Genomic DNA, 21732 nt, shown 5'->3' on the forward strand with positions numbered 1-21732 from the left:
GTGCAACGAAAGCATACATGAACAAGTCTTCCTCTGTTTTTTTCAAATTTACCACCGACATAGGATTTGTAAGAACTAGCATATAAAAGTAGCTTGGCAGCTTTTCATATGATTCGCTTGGGTTCCCTCTCAGTACTTGAACTGCATATTCTTTCGATCTCCATGCTTGCATATATGTCATCTGAAGACCATACTGCTTGTTCATGTCTCCAATTATGTCATTAGGAGTGTATATTGTTTTTGGGTCTTTATACTTGTCTATCAGAAGACTGCCGATGAGTTTTGCAGTAGCTTGACGTTGTGCGTAAGATCTGTCTTTCAGGGGGCATGAGTGCACTTTGCTGAAATTTCTGACCTTGAAAACGTTTGCTTTTTTCAGGCTCGAAGACTTAAAATACCAATCACAGTTGTTGTTGATGCATACTAGGCAGTACCTACGACAAGGATATAAACTTTTCCATCAATAAACAGAGCGACATGAAATACAATGATACATAGTGATACACACTGCAATCAACAATACTAGATGAAAAAATACAACGACTATACAGTACTAGACGACGACAACCACAATTTAAAAGTGTACATCCACATACTTACAAGTAACAACTTATTTTCTGCATAATTATGCTTCTAACATCAACTACGATATACATTGAGATACATAATTATACAATAAAAGTTTTGATACCTGCTTTCACTTGATCTATGCACCTTAAACTGAAATTTTTCCGTTAATGCCAAGTGCTTCATGACTTTGATTATCGTTGCCTTGTCTTTATAAATTTGACCTTCTTCTACATCTGTGTGTTGAGGGTCAGTTATTATTGTATTTTCATCAGATTCTGTATCATTCCAGTCTTCTCCATCCCCAAACTCGATCATCTTAATTGTATCGCCATTGTATCTCTCCTCTACAACTGAGCTTTGTGCACATTCTGAGGAAATCACAGCAGAATTGGAATTGTAGCAGATCATGTCCATATCCTTTTCACTCGATGTTATACAAAGGGGATACATTGTAAATTCTGAGCTTTTTTTCAGCTCAAGATATACACATAGACCCATACTATTGTGTATCACTATTGGCGGAGAACTGTTTTGGACAGTGTATTTGATTTCAATATCATTCAATGAAGTATCTATCTTAAGTTGTTTCGAAATCACGTCTACAAAATCTTCAAAACTTATATTTGGAGTAACTATTACAACGTCTGCATTATAATCTACAAAGCTGTTGTCAACATTCCATCGGCCACCATACTGAATAAAAATTGGTAAATTTGCCATAGAAGTAGCTGAAATTAGGTCAAAACTCACTAATTCCTTGATTGATTGTGATTGCAGTTCGTAGTTCCTTCTACACAGAAATTGCAAAAGCTGTATCTACACAGAAATTGCGAAGGTATATAGTGAAATTGATCGATTTTGAGTGAAATTTGGAGCTCATTTTGAGAATTTTTTTGAGAGAGAATGTCGTGATTTACAGAGGTAGAGAATGTCGTGATCTGTTAAATTGATACACACAGGGAAGGAAGGAAGATTTTTAGCGTGATTCTCGGATAGAAGAATCCTTCCTTACGTGTATCTCTAATTTTGGGCTACTTTTGGTAAGTGTCTAATTTTGGGCTACAGCTCGGTAAGTTTGTATTTAAATTGGCTATTTCTGTACTTTTCCCAAAAAAAACGATATTTCTGATATCAATTTTGTGATTTTGAATTAAACAAAGAGAGTTTAAAACCAAACGGAGCGTATTGGGCCTGAAAATCACTTCTGCAAAGGCCTCATCTCTTACCCAACCCAGTTTATATAGAAAAACTAAGGGAAAATGACATTGTATAGCCGCTTTTAATATAATAGCAAAAAATAAATATTTTTTGTATACATACATTATGTATATTATATACAAAGATATATAAATTTTATATACTTTTTCGGCTACCGAATGTAAATAGGTTTTGGTGCGAGCTAATAGTGATAATATCCCAAAAATTAACCTAAATAGCCTCCCAATGACAACTTAAACTAAGAATAATCAACAATAATAACAACAACAATAATAAATCCAGTAAGTTTCCACAAGTGGGGTTTGGGGAGGGTAAGATGAACACAGCTTTACCTCGACTCTGGAAGGGTATAGAGGTTGTTTCCGATAGACACTCGACTAAAGAAAGGAATACTAAGAATAATCATCGGATATTAATATATGTATAATCTAATTAATACTATATGTATAACTATTTACTATAAGTATCTAATCAATGTATACTAGCTAGAAAAAATAAACTGTAGCTTCAGTCGGCTATTTCTATACAGATCGTATACAAGGCCCAAGAGCTTCACTGTGGTTTCAAATCTTCCTCATCAATGGTAAAGCTTTTCTTAAAGGAAAAAAAAAAACTTTCTTACGCAATATAATGTATTATCTAGAGGATTTTATATAGTCATCTTACTCCTTTTATAAACGCCAAAGTTGTGCTTTTCTCTAAAACTGTTCCTTATATCAAGACAAGACTTTTTATACTCTTGACAATTTAGAAGTACTTTTAAACAATACTCATAAAAAAGGCAGTCTGATACACGAAGTATTTCGTATTTACGCAAGGTTCGAAAAAAGGCTGCAACTCAAGGGGTGAGATGTAGGTAGTCTACCCTAATGCAAGCATTAGCGGCTGATTCCACGGCTCGAACTCGTGACCGATAGATCACATGGAGAAACTTTACAGTTGCTCCAATGTTCCCCTTCTTTAAACAGTACTTATCAAGGGGTATGATGTAGGTAATCTACCCTAATGCAAGCATTAATTATTGATTCCACGACTCGAACTTGAGACCTATAAATCACACGAAAGACAACTTTAACGTTGCTCCAATGCTCCCCTTCTTTAAACAATACTTATCAATAATTTAAAAACTATAGAAAAAAAAGCCTAAGGAAAACACTTATGCATTTATCATTAATCACATGATTAATTACAAATCAATCTCTTAATCACTTCAAAAGGAGTATTTGGATGGATCAGCAAAACGAACAGAGAATGATTTAAAAAGATGATCAGGTTCGTCTGAGTTGAAACCATTGTCAAAATTCTGTGCATAAGTGTATTCATTATAACGAGGATTTTGTACATGCACAGACCTAGAAAACTCAAGCCTTAATCCCTTCTTCTTTTCTTTTTTCTCCTTTGTCAACTTTTTCCACAAAACTTTCCAAATTGAACTTTTGCTACCTCCACTTTTAGAAAATACTGTTTCTTTCACTCCTTCAACTTCATCTTGATAATTTCTTCCCAATTGAATACTTCTTGTGCTTCTTGTGCTAAAGCTTCTGTACCAATTCTTGACATCCATTGTTAGTAAGAACTTTGATCAATAACAACAACAATAGCAGTAATTATGTCACGGTTTCAAGTGAGTTAGAGTTAGCTATATAAATCTTCACCGAGCAAAACCGTTGGTCAACAACAACAATAAACTCAGTGCAATCTCACGGGTGAGATCTAGGAAGGATAGTATGTACGCAGACTTTATCCCTACCTTGAGAAAGTAGAAAGGCTATTTCCGATAAACTCTCGGCGAGTAAAAATCTTTGTTCAATTAACGAAAACCTTTGATCAACAACAACCATAATCCCACGGGTAGGGTCTAAGGAGGATCGTGTGTATACAGACCTTACCCTTACCTTGAGAAAGTAGAAAGATTGTTTCCGATAGACCCCGGCGAGCAAAACCTTTGATCAATTAACGAAAAAAACTAATTAGTTGCTCGGAGTATATTGAGATATGTATGGTTGTGAGAAAGTATAGATCTATATAGTTGAGAATGATATATATTTTGGACTTAAATAGAATTGGTTGTGTGGCTTTTCAGTTATGACAATTGAAGTTTATGTAGCATGGTCCAAAATGGCAGCTAGCTAGCTATAGTTGAAATATTTTGCATGCTTTTGATAGGAGATTTAAGACAAATTAAGATGAAGGGCTTAGACTTTTGATTTTTTCCAGAAGGTTGATCACTTGGTTTGACAAAATAAACTAGCTGGCAATATAATATTGTGAGAACTATTAGGAGGGTAAAACTTATTTGTATCGATGTTTACTTCGAGCCAATTCAACTTACCAATTAACTAAGTGATTCATCCAGGAAATTAAAATATTTTTTTAAACACCTATTAACCAATTATTTTTAAAAAAAATGGGGCCTCCCAAATTTTGGGGCCTAAGGCACAAGCCTTATTAGATACAAGGTTAGAGCCGGCGCTGGTAGTTGATCTTAGGGGTGGCAAATGGGGTGAAATTCAAAAATAGCTAGATTTACAAGTGGTAATTGAAAAATAGCCACAGTTTCAAAAGTAATCGAAATTTAGCCTCTTTTCATGTAAAGATAAATCTAAACGAAACAGTGTTCAAAATCCGAAAATATTCCAGCATAATATACCGGACTTCTAGCATAATATACTGGACTTCCAGCATAATATGCTGGACTTCTAGCATAATATACTGGACTTCCAGCATAATATGCTGGACTTCCAGCATAATATATTGGAGTTCCAGTATAATATATTGATCCAGCATAATATGCTGGAAGTTCATACACATGTGCTCAAATCTCCAGTACATTATGCTGGAACTTTCCGTGTGTTGGAGTTCCAGCATAATATGCTGGAAGTTCATATAGAGGTGCACCAATCTCCGGTATATTATGCTGGAACTTTCCGTGTTGCAGCAAAATAGTGGTTATTTTCAATGACTTTGCAAACGCTGGCTATTTTTCAATTACTAGTCTGAAAACTGGCTAGCCCGTGCTATTTTCACTGGCAAATGGGCTATTTGGCTATGTTTGGTTGGTCAAGATGGGCTGAACTAATAAATGGATCAATGCCCAACCCAACCCAAAATTCACTTGGGTCAAGATGGGCTAAATAATGAGTTATGCCCAACCCGCCAACTTCACCAAATTTTTAAAATGTCATCAACTTTGCATTTATCCACTGTAAATCAACAATACAAACTAGTTAACTTATTCTCATGAATCGCATCAACCTAACAATGCATTTCAAATTTTCAACATAATAGTGCAAACATTTCACAATTTGACATCAGATAACTAGTTATGTGTTGACGTTTTAGATTTTGTTAGTCATAAGTTTTATTAGTACTCAAACATTTCTCTAATAAAATTAATTAATGTAAAACTGATATTTTGTGAGTATCTAAATTATTTAATTTTACCCTATCAAAAAAGAAAATAAATCAGAACCAATCAAAAAATTCTTTATATTTTGATATGATTGTCTAATCTAATACTTTTTCCAAAGAATGAAAAAATAGCTAATACTTCTAGGTATATTTGTTTGCATATTTTTTATTAGATGTAACATTAAGCATTGGTTTCTGAAACAAAAAAATATATGAAAACAATATTTTTCTGTTTTCTAGAGTACAATTTAGTAATTAATTTTTGAGTCAGTCAAATAGGAAAAGAATTATTTTAAAGAAATAGAGAAAAACTAATGAAATGGGAAAAGGAGCAAAGAGAACTTTGTATGTGAGTTCTTCCTCTTCTTTGTCAATTTAAAGCTTGGAAAAATGACACTATATAGCCGCTGTAAAAATAATCGTCGAAAAAATATATAAAATTTGGATATTTTTTGTATATATATACATTCTGTATATTATATAAAAAAAATTATATAAATTTTATACACTTTTTCGACTATCAGATATAAACAGTTTCTGACACGGGCTAAAAGTGATAATACCCTTAAAGCTTGGACACGAGTTAGCTTTGGGTTCCTTCACTGTTGCACTTGGGCTAGCTGATTTTTGGGTTAATATGGGCTATGTCCAAAGTCAGCCCATCAGGAATTATATCATGCCCAACCCATGAAATATTGGGTGGGTTGGGTAGGTTGGATGGGCTTGGGCCATTTTTGCCAGCCCTAATTGGTTAAAATAGTACGGTATAGCCAGTTTTCGGACTGGTCATTCAAAAATAGCCAGCGTTTACCAAGTCAATGAAAAATAGCCACTATTTTGCTGCAGCAGAGACCAGTCCAGCATAATATACTGGAGTTCGGTGCACCTGTGTATGAACTCCAGCATATTATGCTGGACCGGTATACTTTGCTGGCTCCAGTATAATATACTGGAGACTGGAGCACTGGTGCTCCAAACTCCAGTATATTATGCTGGACCGGTATACTTGCTGGAACTCCAGTATATTATGCTGGAGTTCTAGTGTACTTACGCTGGAACTCCATCATATTATGCTGGAGTTCCAGCATACAAATCTTGGAACTCCAGTATAATATGCTGGAGTTCAAGTATACTTATGCTGAAACTCCAGCATAATATGCTGGCGTATTTTCCGGGTTTTGAACAATATTTTCACTCAGATTTATCTTTACATGAAAAGTGGCTAAATATCGATTACTTTTGAAATTGGGCTATTTTTGAACGACCAGTTGTAAATGTGGCTATTTTTGAATTTCACCCCTTATACTCACTTACCCAGCAGATCCATCAAAGGGCCCATTTGGCCCCAACATCTCAGCCTCTTGTGATATGTATTCCATTCTCACCAGAAAACCCTAGCCCCTACTGTACTCGATCTGTTTCGTTGCTAGGTTGCCAATTCCATCTCCACAACCATGGTATCTTTCTTCGTACCATCGTCATTGCAAAGCATTCACATTATAGCTGTTTGTGCATACACGCAGATGCTTTTTGCATGTTCTCGGTGTTCTTACAGTTGTTTGTTTTATAGGCGGATGTTGAAGCCGATGTGACGGCAGGACAGCCAAAGAAGAGGACGTTCAAGAAGTTCAGTTACAGAGGGGTTGATCTCGATGCTTTGCTTGACATGTCCACTGACGAGCTCGTAAAGCTCTTTAATGCTCGTCCTCGCAGAAGGTATTTATGTACTGTATATTCTTCAACCCAATTTGTTGCTCATTGTTCCCTTTTTTTGGTTAAGCATTGAGACAAACTTATTAATTTGAACGTTCACTTAATTTTATGCCTCAATGGATGATACAAGGGTCTTTATACGTAATACTATAAATATTTAGTTCATGTGCCGATTTTTTTTGAACTCCGGTTTTAGTCGAACAAATGCCAAGCAAAATAGGATGACGAAGTACAATTCTAGTGATAGCTTCATTAGGTTTGTTAGTGGCCCTTAATAATAAGTTGGGCCCATTTGTTGTAGGTTCCAGAGAGGTTTGAAGAGGAAGCCAATGGCGTTGATCAAGAAGCTACGCAAGGCGGTATGCATGTTAATTATTGGTCCTTTTTCAGTTGCTTGTGCGGTGTGCCCTTAAATGTTCTCACTGTGTCCATTTGACCAACTAATATATATGACTTTGGGTGTTACTGCTTGAGTAGTTGCTGTATAGCCTTTTCAGTGATAGCTGATGAAGCATAAGATAGTTTATCAATGGTACATACTTGCACTTAGCTTACTTTTGATGATATATGATAGCCAAGTTGGTCTCTTGGATAGTTGCTTTTGCACTTCAAAGCACTTATATGATATGATAGATGCCCATCCCATGATGAGAAGATTACTTATTGTCTACTTGTTATTGGATGGTTCCTGGCTTCCTGCATATTGTTTTCTCCTTTTGTCTCTAGTGTTTTGATTTTTTCCCCCTGTTTCTCTAGTTTTCTTAACTTAATTTTTGTTGTTGACTTGGATTTCTCTATGGGAAATTTCGTCACCCAAAACTCATCTCTATAAACTAAATTAAGTTGGGTCCTGCAGTGTACATAACTTTGATTTCACACGGAGTAACATATAATCATCCTGTTATGCTAACAACCCATTTTCCTACTCTAGCCAGTTTCTAGTCCACAGCACATTTAATATCTTTACCAGATTCTTCAACACTTCTGTTGAAACAATAAGGTGTAAGTAATGGAGTGTTTATAATTCTTTTTGGGCTGTAAAATTACCGTTCTCTTTTCTGATCTCTAACAGTAAGAAAATTACCATTCTTCTGGCTGATGTTATTAGTGAGTGAATGATTTGGCACCTTTTGCACATAAATTCAAGGATAATCACAAAATGCGTATGATATTGTAGGTACTAAAATTAATAAATAGCCGATAATATATGGACAGAAGAACTTTGAAAAGTTCGTATATGGTATTTGGCTGCAATAGTCAAACGTCATTAGTGTAAACCCCCAAAACGGGACTCAAAGAAGGTTTGAAGCATATGAACAAATGTTGCTTTAAGCATAGAAAAGAGTTTTACTTGGTTCTTTTGGTTTGAATCATGATCTGTCTTTGACGTACATGGTGGTTAGCTTGTCTAGACTTTCATAGAAAAGAGTTTTACTTGGTTCTTGTAGTCTGAATCCTGATAAGTCTTTGACGTACATGGTGGTTAGCTTGTATAGACTAAGGTTGGATTGAGAAAACAAGTTATCCCGTTTTTTCATGAGAAAAGCTCTTCTTGACTGATTATGACATGATTGAGGAAAAAATTGATTTCGTTATCTGCTTTATGTTGCATTTTCACTATTGTTAACCATTGGTATTTAAATTTGAGTGACAGAACCTTTAATAAGTTGCTTCTTTGGGCTCACTCTTCTCTTTGAGTTTTACTGGCTGAGGCATAATTTTGTTCCAATGAATTACATACTGGTAGCATCAGAGGGTAGAATAAGAATCTCCTCAGGCTTTTGCTTGTCCTGAACCAAATCTCTGTTGGTAGTCCAGGCCCCAGGGCAATTTTATGTGTGATTCTACCCGTTTGTCTAGCACGCTTTTGTTGGTTTCTAGACGAATTGATATCTACATCGTTTCTCGAAGTTGCTGTTTAAGTGAGTGAACACACCATATTTTCGCGTTTTCTTATCTTCTTCCCGCCCTAGGAGTAGCACACCTTGTGTTGTAGTTATTATAAAAGTTTCCTTGTTTATTTTATTCCTTCAGTGTTGTATGAGTTCCATATGTATGTATAATTTGGTATTGCTTATCTTTGTTTGGTATGCTAGTGCACCTTTTCATTTGAGCATTTTAATGCAGAAACGTGAGGCGCCACCAGGGGAGAAGCCAGAGCCTGTCAAGACTCATCTGAGGAACATGATTATTGTTCCTGAGATGATTGGAAGTGTCATTGGAATCTACAATGGAAAGACGTTCAATCAGATTGAGGTCAAGCCTGAGATGATTGGTCACTATCTGGCTGAGTTCTCAATCTCATACAAGCCTGTCAAGCACGGGAGACCCGGTATTGGTGCTACTCACTCATCCAGGTTCATTCCTCTGAAGTAATATGGGATGTCAGGTTATTTAGTGCCTTCTTTTAATAGAATTTTGATGAAGGCCACAGATTATGAAAGAGTTGAGTTTGAAATTGCAGTGGTCAGCCGATAAATATCTATTTTTAGTTGTTTGTTATGACGTTCGTGTCTTAGACTTTTCTTTTCAAATGCTCAATTTAGGAGAGGGCTTGATGAGTGATGCTCACAAGCCGTATATTCAAGTTCTCTCCTGATTTCCTAGCACACTCGAGTCTTTTCTTGAGTTCTTAACAGTTGAATGAATTATAGTTTTGTGAGAACCTTTGCACTTTCTTTATTTGTTTGTGAATATCTTGTGTAATTGTGGTTGAGCTTGTGCATCCTGGGACATGTTGGACAGTTGGCCTAAATCTTTTCATGTGAGAGTTGCTCTGTGCTTAGCTGGAAGGATGATTACAGGATAATATAGGTTATGGAATTAAACGGTGCCTTGGTGGTTCTGAAATTTCAAAATATTTGCCGAAAAGGATGTGCTCTGAATTATTAGTTTGTTTTTGGAATATGCTGAGCTTATAAAACAATTTTCCACAAGCAAATTGAAATTGTAACATATTTTGGTGTCAATGGCATGTGCGATGTTGGGAAGGTGTCTAAATGAGCTCGACTTGTACCAGTAAAAATGATCATCTTTCACATTGCGAGTGGAATTCCTTTCTATTGAAAGTTGATACTGGAATTTTTACTCTGCTATCCTTGATGGACTCCCCCACCCCCACACCCGAAACACACACGCATACACTCCGTCTCTCACCATAAAAGGTGGATATACAGCCAAGTTACGCCAAATTCTCATCTGTTAAATGCTTGAGCTGCTAACTGAATTAAAATTTTGAAGAGTTACTAAAAACGGAATCTTAAATACAGAGAGTTTCTCTTGAAGATAATGTGACCAACGAAAACAAAGAGGACGGGAAGAAGTAAATAGGTCTGTTTTCATCTTATTCGATGCTACACAGTCTGTCGAGCAGTACCTGGAAAGGTATAAAGTATAGTGATATTTTTATCATCTACTCTAGTTTCTTGCAAGTAGTAGGAGGAAGTTTCTCTCTGTTGTAAATAAAGTACTTGTGCATTGCTTTTGCCACTCCCTACTGCTCTTCTCGGTCTTCGGAAACATTTTGAATAGACATAAAATATAACACACTAACGAGAAGTTAAAAAACATCATTAAGTGGTCGTTTGGTATGATGGATAATATTCGGAATAATGATATTCGGGAGAAGGTGGGCGTGACTCCCATTGATGTTAACATGCGGAAGTCAGGCTCAGATGGTTTGGCCACGTACAAAGGAGAAGCCCAGATGCATTGATGAGGGGGTGTGAGCGACTGGCTTTGGAAGGTACGAGAAGAGGTAGAGGGCGGCCTAAGAAGTATCAGATAGAGTAATCAGGCACGACATGGCGTGACTTCAAATTTTCGAGGATATGGCCCTTGATAGGAAGTTGGGAGGTCGAGTATTAGGGTAGGAGGTAGTTGCCCCTATTTCTACTTCGTAACTATGTGAGGCTAGTTTGAAAGGATTTTTGTCTTAGATTGCTAAGTGGTTTATGTTGTGTTCTCACTACTCTTTCGTTTTTTATAGTGTTGGGTCTATTTACTATTTATTTCTATTGATTTTCATCTATTTTCTGATTTTTATGATGTTGTTATTATTCCTTTGGTTTCTGTTGATGTACTGATATATTGTCTCTTTTCTCTGTTCGTCTTCTTGAGCCGAGGGTCTTTTGGAAACAGTCTCTCTACTCCCTCAGGTAGGGGTAAGGTCTGCATACACACTACTTCCCCAGACTCCACTAGTGGAATTTTACTGAGTCGTTGTTGTTCTATCGCTTTATCCCTTATTTGGTTACTAATCTTGGGATAAAGAAAATAGTCGGATGGACTAGTAATCTCATGATAAGTTATTCTAGGGTAAAGCATTAAAATTGACAACCCCTAGATTAGACAATATACTAAACAGTCAATAATAAATAAGGAAACTACCAGCTATGTCCATTTATAAGTAGCTCATTACAAAAATTGGCCAATTCATTAAATATTACTAATATTAGTCGAAAGTTACTAATATTAGCCAATTAGCTATTTGTAGCCAAAAAAAGGTTAAATTTTTGCTTTGTTTTGAGTGAGTGTTAGTAGAATAAATTGGGTACATCTCAAGGAGTTTGAATCTCAGTTTTCGGATGATTTGTCGGAGTTTTGAGGTGGTTTGAATTGAAAATTCGAATTAGAAGATGAAACATGAAAAAATGACATTGGTATCATTTATTTATCATATATGTATCATTTTGTATCAAATGTCTATCACATGTATACCTTTTTGCGTGATACATGTGTTGCAGAAAATTTTTTTGAACTCGATTTTAACTACGAATTTTGATCCAAATCAGTCCAAATAACCTCCAATCTTTATGAAAATTTGTATATTGACTCATCTCTTTTCAATGAATTTCAACCATACCCATTGAAAAAGGTCTTTTTTTGCTTAGATTTTTGGAATCTTATATATATATATACATATATATATATATATATATATATATATATATATATATATATATATATATATTTTGTATTTCATCACATTGTTTGCTACCTCATCCATGAAATTTTCTTTCCGTTTTGCATCAATGTTGCTGATCACGCTTAAAAATATGGAAGGAGATCTTTGCGTGTGATTTTTTGAGAGAATGAACCTTATTTATTTAGGTTTTCAATTTTTATGTGCTTGACTAGTTTTGGTAAGTCTATGATTAATGGCTAGTTTTGGTAAGTTTATGATTAACGACTAGATATTAATAAGTTGGAACTTATTTGAGACATATATATAAGATTCCCTAAGAAATAATATCAAGATAACTATTCTAACATAATTAATTACAGTATAACTAATTCTAGCATAACTTATATCTTTAAATGAAACGACGCCTAAGAGTTAGCTTTTTATCTCTCTCGGTGTAGTAGGAAGGTGTAGGTGGAATATATGGGCTTTCATGGATCTTTCTACCAAACGATTGCTGCATATGCCAAACCCTTCAGTAGCTGTCGGATGAAAGATTAAAAAATAAGAAAATCGCAGCCTAGTGGCAAATAAAAATAACAAGCCGCTTATAACTTGTCGAAAGATTAAAGTTACCCATGTATGAAAGAAAAACCAAGAAATGCCACTTGGTAACAAGGGATTTTCGTACGTAGGCAAAGAGTAAACGGTTAAAAAGAGATTCAAGGTTGGTTCACTTCCATTATTAATTTTGCCAACTTGTCAAGAAAAAACTAGTAGGTAGTTTTTTATTTGTCCCCAGACATACAGAAACATTGTATGATCCGAGAATAGATCATATTTTTGCTACAAGTGGATGAGTGAATAATGGGTGTTGATGGGAGGAGAGGAAACAATGCATTAAATGGAGAGTTCAAATTCAACTGATCAGCACGCATTCATTACTCTAAAGACTCAACCCTCGGATTTTCTTGATCAACTACTTCTCGAAATAGCAAGTTTTATATACCATTGACCTATTAATTATTGACAGTGTAGTGATCCTTTGAATCTTAAATTAATCACAACAATCTTCTGTGCATATTATATTATTTATCTGTGTATATATATATAGATAGGCCTAAGAGTCTTTGTCTACAATACCCCTTTATTTTTTCTTTAAATATATATCACTTAATTAACACCATAATAATTGGAGCAACAATTGTTACCATCAAATATTCAGTTTGTCAAGATAACTAACATTGAATAATATTTGGACCGGAAGAGAGTATTATAGAGCTGCTTGTTGCATGTGCTCCTAATTATCCTGCACAGTCCTTACATTACAAAATTCAAAGTCATTAAAAGCCGTGGAGTCCATCCCTTACATGTACGTGTACGAGTGATATTAATAATATTTAATTTTAAGGGAAATGGAGTAAATAAACAAAGATTAAATAATTGGCCGAGACCCATAAACATGCACATGGCCTTGTTCCCTCAAAACGTAGACTTCATAATAATAAATGATACTAATTCGATAAAATACACATTGATTATACATAAATGGATGAATAAATAAGATACATGATGCGGAAAATCTGGTTACTGGAGAAAATGTCATTTAAATGAAGGAATAAAACACTATGACAGAGAGGACAAGAACAACCACCCAAAGAGAAGAAAGAAAATGGAAAGAAATTTGGGACAATTATTAAACAAGCCCCATTCCTAATAAACAAACCAGAGATTAGGGTTTTCAGTTTATTGCTGCTTCTTTTTCACTACAAAAATCCAAAGATCATTTCTTGAATTACCTACATATAATAAAAACACAGACATATATAATAAACTGCTTCATCAACGTTTTCAGCTCCTGCTCTTGCATTTCTCCATGGCTCTTGGTGCTAAAATTAAATGAGATAATGAATTAGGATAAACTTCTCTCTGATCTCAAAATTTGTCTAAAAATGTTTGACGTTTCATAAAAGCAAGACATCATTTATAACATTTTCTTTAAATCTTACCCTTGTTGTTCCATTTAATGGAGTATCAAGTATGAGATGCTTAGGGAGAGATAAATGATAGTTTAAACAGATACTGTTATAACTAATAGTATAATTTATTTATTTTTGAAAAAATATAGAAAAATCTTAAAGGACAAATAATATAAAGAGTAAATAGTAATTTTGTTGAAACTTAGAAAGGAAGGAAAGCCATATATACCAAGTCCAATAGCTTCAGATCCTTTCATTATGCGTAAACGCTTGCATGAATCAACAAACATCCTGAATAAAATCATATGGGTACAGAAATTCGATTACCCATTTGAATATTGTTAATAGTAAGGAGAAAAACAATTTTACAAATTAAAAAGAACTTACTGCCAAGGTACATCTCCCACGAGCATCCAGTCCCCATCCTTATCTTCATAGGTAGGTACATAGTCAGAAGTGTTGAGGAGATCCATCAGTTTCCTCTCATTCATAAAATCTATCATTCCTTGGGCCCCATAATTACCTGTTCCATCAATATGCATCCCATAATTATTTACTAGATAGTGGAATTCAAATAACTTTATAAAATATCACACGCTACTATATTTGTATTAAAAAGCTAGCTAGGCTGTACTATATGCACCCATATGATCATGATATACTAACATCTAGCTTTTTCCCTTTAATATTTTCAAGATTCTCTTCTGAAAACGCATAATAAACTTATTACTTTAGTTTATCCTCAAATATGACATTTCTTACATGCATTATGGTTTTAGTAATCAAAACTCTTCACCATTAGATCCTTAAATGGGATGTTCTAAAGAAAGTCATATCATATTAATCCCTCCATCCATTCTATAAGAAAATTTGATTTCTTAATTAAGATAAATCCTAACATATCTGGTAGAAAAGAACTCCACTTTCCTTTGTCGATGCAATTATGAGAATTGTTGAAAGAGTTCAATTTCTATGTTGTAAAAGTCTTTCTACACTACTATTAAGACACCTAAAAGATATATGTAATATTCCATAATAAGTGTGATTAATTAATAATTACCTGCTACAAACATGTTAAAATATATACTAATTAACTTGTTGAAATTGTAGAAAATTGGGGAGTTACCCATAGTAAAGGAGATGAACATGTTGGCCAAAGCATGAGAGAGTTGTTGGTAGCTTTTGTACATGTTTAAGTCTACCTTTCGAAGGTAAGGTGCTCCATCCATGGACACCTTCACAAATGCTGGAGTAGTACTGCTGCTTATTCCTCCCTTGGAATTCTCACTTTCTTCACTATTACTGCTGATGCCTTTTTGTGCCATTATGTTCTTCCTGAATGATCTCACTGGTGGCCAACCCACCACTTGTGCCCTGGAATTTGCATAAACATATTTCATAAATACGTCAACTTCTATATATGTACTGATGATAGTGTAAAAAGATGATAGGTTCCGGGGAAGGGCCGCACCCCAAGAGGTGTGATGTAGGCAGCCGTCTCGAACCCATGACCTAGCTATATATATATATGTACTGGCTGACAGTGTAAAAGGAAGAAAAACAGGAGTTTACTTTGCCGGTGGTTTGGTTGAGTCCTTGTTACAAGTTTCCTTGGAAGGATTCTTATTCTTCAGATCCAAGGCAGAAGAATCATTGGATTGAAGGTTGAGTTTCAGATCAACAGTCTCAGAAAATCCTCTTTTTTTAGTGATGGAGTCAATATTATTCTGATCAGCAGGATGAGCTGCTCTTAATTCTCCACCGCCACCAGGCAGCCCCAAACATAGCTCAGTCTCCTTGAGATTCAAGTCCATTTTCCGCCCAACTTCCATCAAAGAACACAACCTCTTCTTTCTTGATTATAATGCCTACTTCTTCTTATTTTTTTCTTCTTAAAAGGAAGAGAGAGATAGATACACTCACACAAAGGTTTATAATGTGTAGTTCGATCTAACAAATAAGGGGAGCATGTATATGGATTTATGTGCTTATATACCAATTATTCAATTTTCTATGACATTACAATCCTATGGCATGTTGACACGTGGACATATTTGGTATGTTGGTTTTCTTGGGATCAGAGGGTGTATTTTTCTTTAAAGGATTAGAGGGCATTTAGTAACTATAATTATATAACATCTAGTGTGACGTGATGAATGAGATTCCTTCATTTTAGTTTAATTAGTTTTATTATACGCGTTTTGCACGTCTACCCATGTCAATTATTATAAATTTTTTTAAACAAACGTATAAATATTATTAAATATTATGTTTGTATGAAAGAACAAAAATAAAAATAAAAGTTTCTAAAAAATAATAAATCATGATTCTTCCACCTCAATGCCCCAGGCGTATGGCAGCATGCACCCAACGCCTTGCGCATAAGCTCGTTTCAAAGTTCTTTTGCAATCATCTGTAATTATATTTGCATGTAGATCATTGAAAATCATTAACAATCCATTGAGCCGTCAAAAACTTTCTTTAGTAATCGCATCTCAAAATTTGAGAATATAAAGTGAATTTGATAAAACTTTTCATCTAAAGTTCTAATTTTTGTCAGGTATTCAATTTGATTACTTATATTTTTCTTCAAATTTTATTTTTTATGTTATTTTGTTTGGCAAATAATTTTTTTATTTGTGGTTTATGAAAGTTATTATTTATTAGTTAGTATTAGTGAGTAAAAATTTATGAATATTCATAATGTTATTTTAGTAATGAATTAACGTATTGGATTGTCTGTCAATTTTTTTTTTTTTTTTGGTGAGAAAGATAATTTGCATTAAACATAAGTAGAGTAACTATAGAGAGGGAGATGCGTACGCATCTGCATGATAGTTGTTTGATATGCGAGAAATAGAAATACTAGCACTAGCTATCCTATGATAATTGTCCATTATAAAGGAGCTATTATATGCAGTCATGCACAGATCATTTGAGTTGTTATAAAAAATGTCCTGATCTACGTCTTCCAGTTGTTGTTGTAATAAGCATGTTGCCTTCCTTGTACGAATTACTCCAGCTTGGTCCTTTTGCAAAAAAGTGTTAACAAAATCTGGTGGTTCTTCAAAAATCAATGGTTTATCTGCCGATTGGAAGTTGCAGCCAGCTTTAGCTAAACCATCAACCACCTCATTGCCCTCCCTGTAGGTGTGTTATACGATCACACTATTATCTGTCAAATTATTAATAGCTTATTAGAAGCACACGATGGTAAAATATAATATATAATTGTGAATTATTCCTCTAAGAATAAATGTTGTTTTCTAATTTATTTAATTCTTAACTTGGTTTGCCTCTCAAAACTATGTCAGTAAAGGAGACATTAGTCTTCAATTTACTTTTTTTTTTTCATTTACTTCTCGCCCAAATCAATATAATGGATTAAAGTAATAGATAGTCAAATATAGAATATGGCTTTTGTGGTAAACTATTTTTTTAAGAAAATAATTATATAAACTTGATGTATATAGAATAGTTTAAATATTTAATTTGGAAGATAACTGTACATTATATGGAATCTTAACATACTTTATCAAAATTTATAAATGCACGTTCCTAGTTTGTAGGTCTAAAAAAGTAGAAACAAATTATTATAAATGAATTGTTTGATCTATACAAGGTCAAATTTTAATTGATTTGATGTCCTAAATTTTAGACTTATATGTAACCGTTTTAATAAGGAAAACTTTAATAAGTAAAATTTTATTTGATTTAAAAATTCTAAATATTTTGAGATAAATTAAATGACGATCTTGTCCAATATAAATTAAATTTTTAGGGTAAAAAAGGTGAACGACATTTCACTAAAGGCATTCGTGCTTTTAATATAGTATAGATAGATATAAATATAGATTAAAGATTTTGGGTTAGACAATTAAATTAGATAGGATGGGTGTCCTTTAATACTAATGAAGTAAGTGGACATTCAATTTTAAATACATAATGATTAAACTAAAAAAGAAAAAAAATCTGTAATTGTTTTAAATTATTGCTTTTGCTTTAGCTGGGGACATATGTAAATTCTAGGAGTAATTATTATGATACCCCCTAATGATTTTCCTTTTTTTTATTTATTTAATAGTATGTCAAGTGGATGGGGAATTTTTAATTTAAATATTTTAAATAATGAAAAATAAAAATATAAATAATAGGAGGAGAAATAATGACATGTTAATGTAACAATGAGCCTGAAATGAGTAGTGGTCCAATGAAGAGCCATGATCAATCAGCACCGATGTACAATATTTATTGTATATTCTAATAAATAAAAATAAAGTATTTTCTTATTAAAGTATATACCGATAGCTCCATATTATTTAATGTAGGACTTGAATTATTATGTATTGTCACTTGCAACTCTACAACAACAACAACAACTACCCAGTATAGTCCCACAAGGTGGGGTCTGGGGAGGGTAATACGTACACTGGCCTTACCCCTAGCCGAAAGGGCAGAGAGGCTGTTTCCAATCGACCCTTGGCTCAGGAAAAGGAAAAGGAAAACAAAAACAAAAAACAAAAAGCAAAAGAGCATTAGTAACTCCAGCAGAGATCACATAAATAATTATCTAAACATAAACCATAAATAAAATGGCATGCAAATATATCGACCGGTAACTACCATAAGGGGGCACAATACAATACACAGATCATCTATGGAGAGCCCTACCAAAACCCCCCAGCCCCGGGACAGAAGTACGATGTCACTTGCAACTCTATCCATCTGTTTTCATGTGTTCCATTTTCCTTTTCATCACAATCATCAACCGGCCTGAATTTAGGTAACTTAAGTTTAGTTTCGTAATGACTTACTTAATGATGATAAAGAATGATAAATTAAATGGGAAAGTACCTGGCTGTTTTAATTGCATTTTGTTGATGTAACCACAGCAACTGGCCTAGTCAAGATTTATAAAATATAGATACTACTTTGTTTGGTCTTCCTCTACTTAAGTGAAAGCAAGACAATTTGATCTGGTAGACGGGATTGAAATAGTTATTTTAACTAAAGACCAAATTAATCACATTAAAGGAGATGCAATGGTGTAAGTATAATTTCATAACTTTTATAGTAAACTCCTATAGGTAATTAATAATAACTATTAATTTGAGAAATATTTTTTTTTAGTCGCTCCAAAAAATAATAGCAGATAAAAATAATTTATTTTGTATATATGTATATTATATACATATTGTCACGATCCGGAATTCGCACCATCGGGACCGTGATGACGCCTAACATTCCACTTGCTAGGCAAGTCGACTTTAGAGAATTATTAAGCCAACCCTTATTCAATTCAGTATATAATAGCCAATAAGCTAAAATGAAATAAAGCGATCGAGTTTGGAATAATATAAAAACTTCAATACTTACTACCACCCGGATCTAGAGTCACAATTCACCAACTTCTAGGATTTTACTACAAATAAAAGTCTGAAAGGAATAAAACTGTTTGAATGAAAAACAGTAATAACAGAAAAGATAGACAGGGACTTCAAGGTCTGCGAACGCCGACAAATCTACGTTGAGTCTCCGATGAACCAGTCCGAGCTGCTATGCCTCTCGATCAGCTGCGACCAATACCAAAATCTGCACAGGAAGTGCAGAGTGCAGTATCAGTACAACCGACCCCATGTACTAGTAAGTGTATAGCCTAACCTCGACGAATTAGTGACAAGGCTATGACAAGACACCTATATATCAAACATGTGCAATTTAATAGTATATGTACAAATAACAACAATGAAAGAAACTAGACAGGTAATATCGGGAGGAGGAAACATGTTGAGGGGAATACAAGATAGAGAACTACAGCAGAATAGTAACTTGAACAACCAATATGCTATGAACCAATAAGAACAAGTAAACACGGTAAAGGAAAAATGCACGGCATCACCCTTCGTGCTTTTACTCTCAACCTTACCATATAATCAATTGAAACAGAACGGCATCACCCTTCGTGCATTAACTCTCATAACATAGCACGACATCAGTCTTCGTGCATTAACACTCACAATATGGCACGGCATCACCCTTCGTGCATTAACACTCTCCCTTACCAAAAAGCAATGAACAAATGAATACAAGGAGATAGAAATATCAAGAACATGTTTTACTTCAACATTTGGTTCCACAATACCAACCTCAACCATGGATCAATACTCAATTATTACCAAAAGTCCGTAAACATGATAAGAACGATCAACTTAATGATTAACTAGTCTAAGCATGGATAATATGATCAAGAAAGGCAACAATTACAAGAATAAGACCCACCCGCATGATATAACCCGAAAACAACGCATAGGTACTCGTCACCTTACCTATACGTTGTACCCAACATCTAAACACGTAGCAAATAGACAAATTAGTCCTAATCCCTCAGGTTAAGGTTAACAACGACACTTACCTCGCTCCAACGGCCAAACTCAAAGCACAACCACGGCGTTTCACTACTACAAAAAAGGTCTTTGGCGGCAATTATTTAGCGGCAATTAGGTAATTGCCACTAATGAATTATTTAAGCTAAAATACTAGCGACACATGACCATTAGCCAGTAAAAGATATATTTTTAACGATAATAAAAAACAATTGCCACTAAAAATCCCTAATTGAATTATATTTTTTATTATTTTGACTTTCCCTCTGTAGAATCTTTCCCTCCAATTTTTTGGGACAATAAATTACATTTCCTCCAATTAGAAAACCCTACAATTAAAAAAACAATAGGAAAAATCAAACCCTGTAATTAAAACGATACAGAAGAACGACGCCTGTAATTAGAACGATACAGAAGAACGACGGAAAACCTGCGCGTTAGCAACATCGCTACAAAAGCCTCCCCCTGCCACAGTCTCCGGCCATCCCGGGTCGTTCTCGATCGACTTACATATAATTTTGGGTTGATGTTGCTCAATTATTATCAGTCTTCTCTATCAATCTTCTCCCTCTCATTCGTCTTCAACTTCTGTTTCCTGTAGGTTTCAAGAATTATTGCAGAAAGCCTTCGTCTCCTTCAATTTCTGCTCTTAATCGGCAAAAGTTTTTGCTTACCATGTTCCAATTTTGATTTTTGATTTTTGATATCCAACTACGGCCTTTTGGGATTAGTGAAAGTATAGCTTTTTCTGTGTTTACTAAGTCGTTTGTGATATCTGGTTGTTGTTAGATTGATAGTCGATTGATTGAATTGATTCCTCCTCTGTTACTCTCTTATTTTTGAATTGGTTCCTCTGTTTTCAAGGCTACTGTTATTTTTGTGATATTTCAGAAATTTTCTAAGTGTCAGTTGATGCATATTGATGTTTTAGTTGAATGCCGGTTGTCGAGATATGAATTCAACCATGTTCAAACTTTTTGCCCGAGTATGATATATATATATATATATATATATATATATATTATTATATATATATATANGAAGGTCTGAAAGGATCAGAATAATCTTTTACTTATATTTGAACACTAAAAGTATCTATTCGAAGTGAAATCTGAAAAAAAAATAGTAGTATCGAATAACTGAGAATAGATAGAATAGAAGAATGAGATAAACGAGTATATACAGAACTTTGTTCTTTGTTGTACAATAATTTACTCATGATAAAATTGGTTGAATCATTTTGCATTCTCTTAAGTCTGTATTTTCTGCTTCAACTTGCCTTTTCACATTAGTCCGAACATCTGCTACATTAAAAAGATTTCCAGATTTGTCTAGCACATGTAATGCAGCTTCAGGTTACACCTATGTTTTCAACTCACGTCCATCAATATTCCATATAGTACCTCTGTTTTCGACATTTAGTTGTTGCAAAAATTACCCCAAAAGTATATTTTATGATTTATATCTGAATTGGTTTAATGCAATGGATTAATGTTCAGTAATTTTGGTAGTTTGAATGCTATCTATTAGGGAGATGATCAGGAAGGCATTTCCT

The 21732-nt window shown here is 34.2% G+C and overlaps 3 protein-coding genes across 3 annotated transcripts; 1 reads left to right on the plus strand and 2 right to left on the minus strand.

Moving 5' to 3' along the window:
- Positions 1-7: 7 nt before the first annotated feature.
- On the minus strand, positions 8-3352 carry LOC109219981 (the record flags this gene model as incomplete). Its single annotated transcript, XM_019384442.1, has 3 exons — positions 3035-3352; positions 692-1386; positions 8-434 (listed from the first exon to the last, which is right to left on the minus strand). Coding segments are annotated over exons 1-3 (1440 nt in total), but the record flags the coding sequence as incomplete, so codon positions are not given.
- Positions 3353-6545: 3193 nt separating this feature from the next.
- On the plus strand, positions 6546-9628 carry LOC109219982 (40S ribosomal protein S15). Its single transcript, XM_019384443.1, has 4 exons — positions 6546-6656; positions 6770-6915; positions 7214-7271; positions 9040-9628. The coding sequence occupies exons 1-4, from the start codon at positions 6654-6656 to the stop codon at positions 9286-9288; spliced, it is 456 nt and encodes a 151-aa protein (XP_019239988.1). The 5' UTR covers positions 6546-6653; the 3' UTR covers positions 9289-9628.
- Positions 9629-13310: 3682 nt separating this feature from the next.
- On the minus strand, positions 13311-15645 carry LOC109219983 (auxin-responsive protein IAA14-like). Its single transcript, XM_019384444.1, has 5 exons — positions 15367-15645; positions 14921-15168; positions 14182-14317; positions 14024-14085; positions 13311-13704 (listed from the first exon to the last, which is right to left on the minus strand). The coding sequence occupies exons 1-5, from the start codon at positions 15624-15626 to the stop codon at positions 13667-13669; spliced, it is 744 nt and encodes a 247-aa protein (XP_019239989.1). The 5' UTR covers positions 15627-15645; the 3' UTR covers positions 13311-13666.
- Positions 15646-21732: the final 6087 nt, after the last annotated feature.

The sequence above is a fragment of the Nicotiana attenuata genome, unplaced genomic scaffold (assembly GCF_001879085.1).
Source record: "Nicotiana attenuata strain UT unplaced genomic scaffold, NIATTr2, whole genome shotgun sequence".
In the NCBI taxonomy this organism is placed as follows: domain Eukaryota; kingdom Viridiplantae; phylum Streptophyta; class Magnoliopsida; order Solanales; family Solanaceae; genus Nicotiana; species Nicotiana attenuata.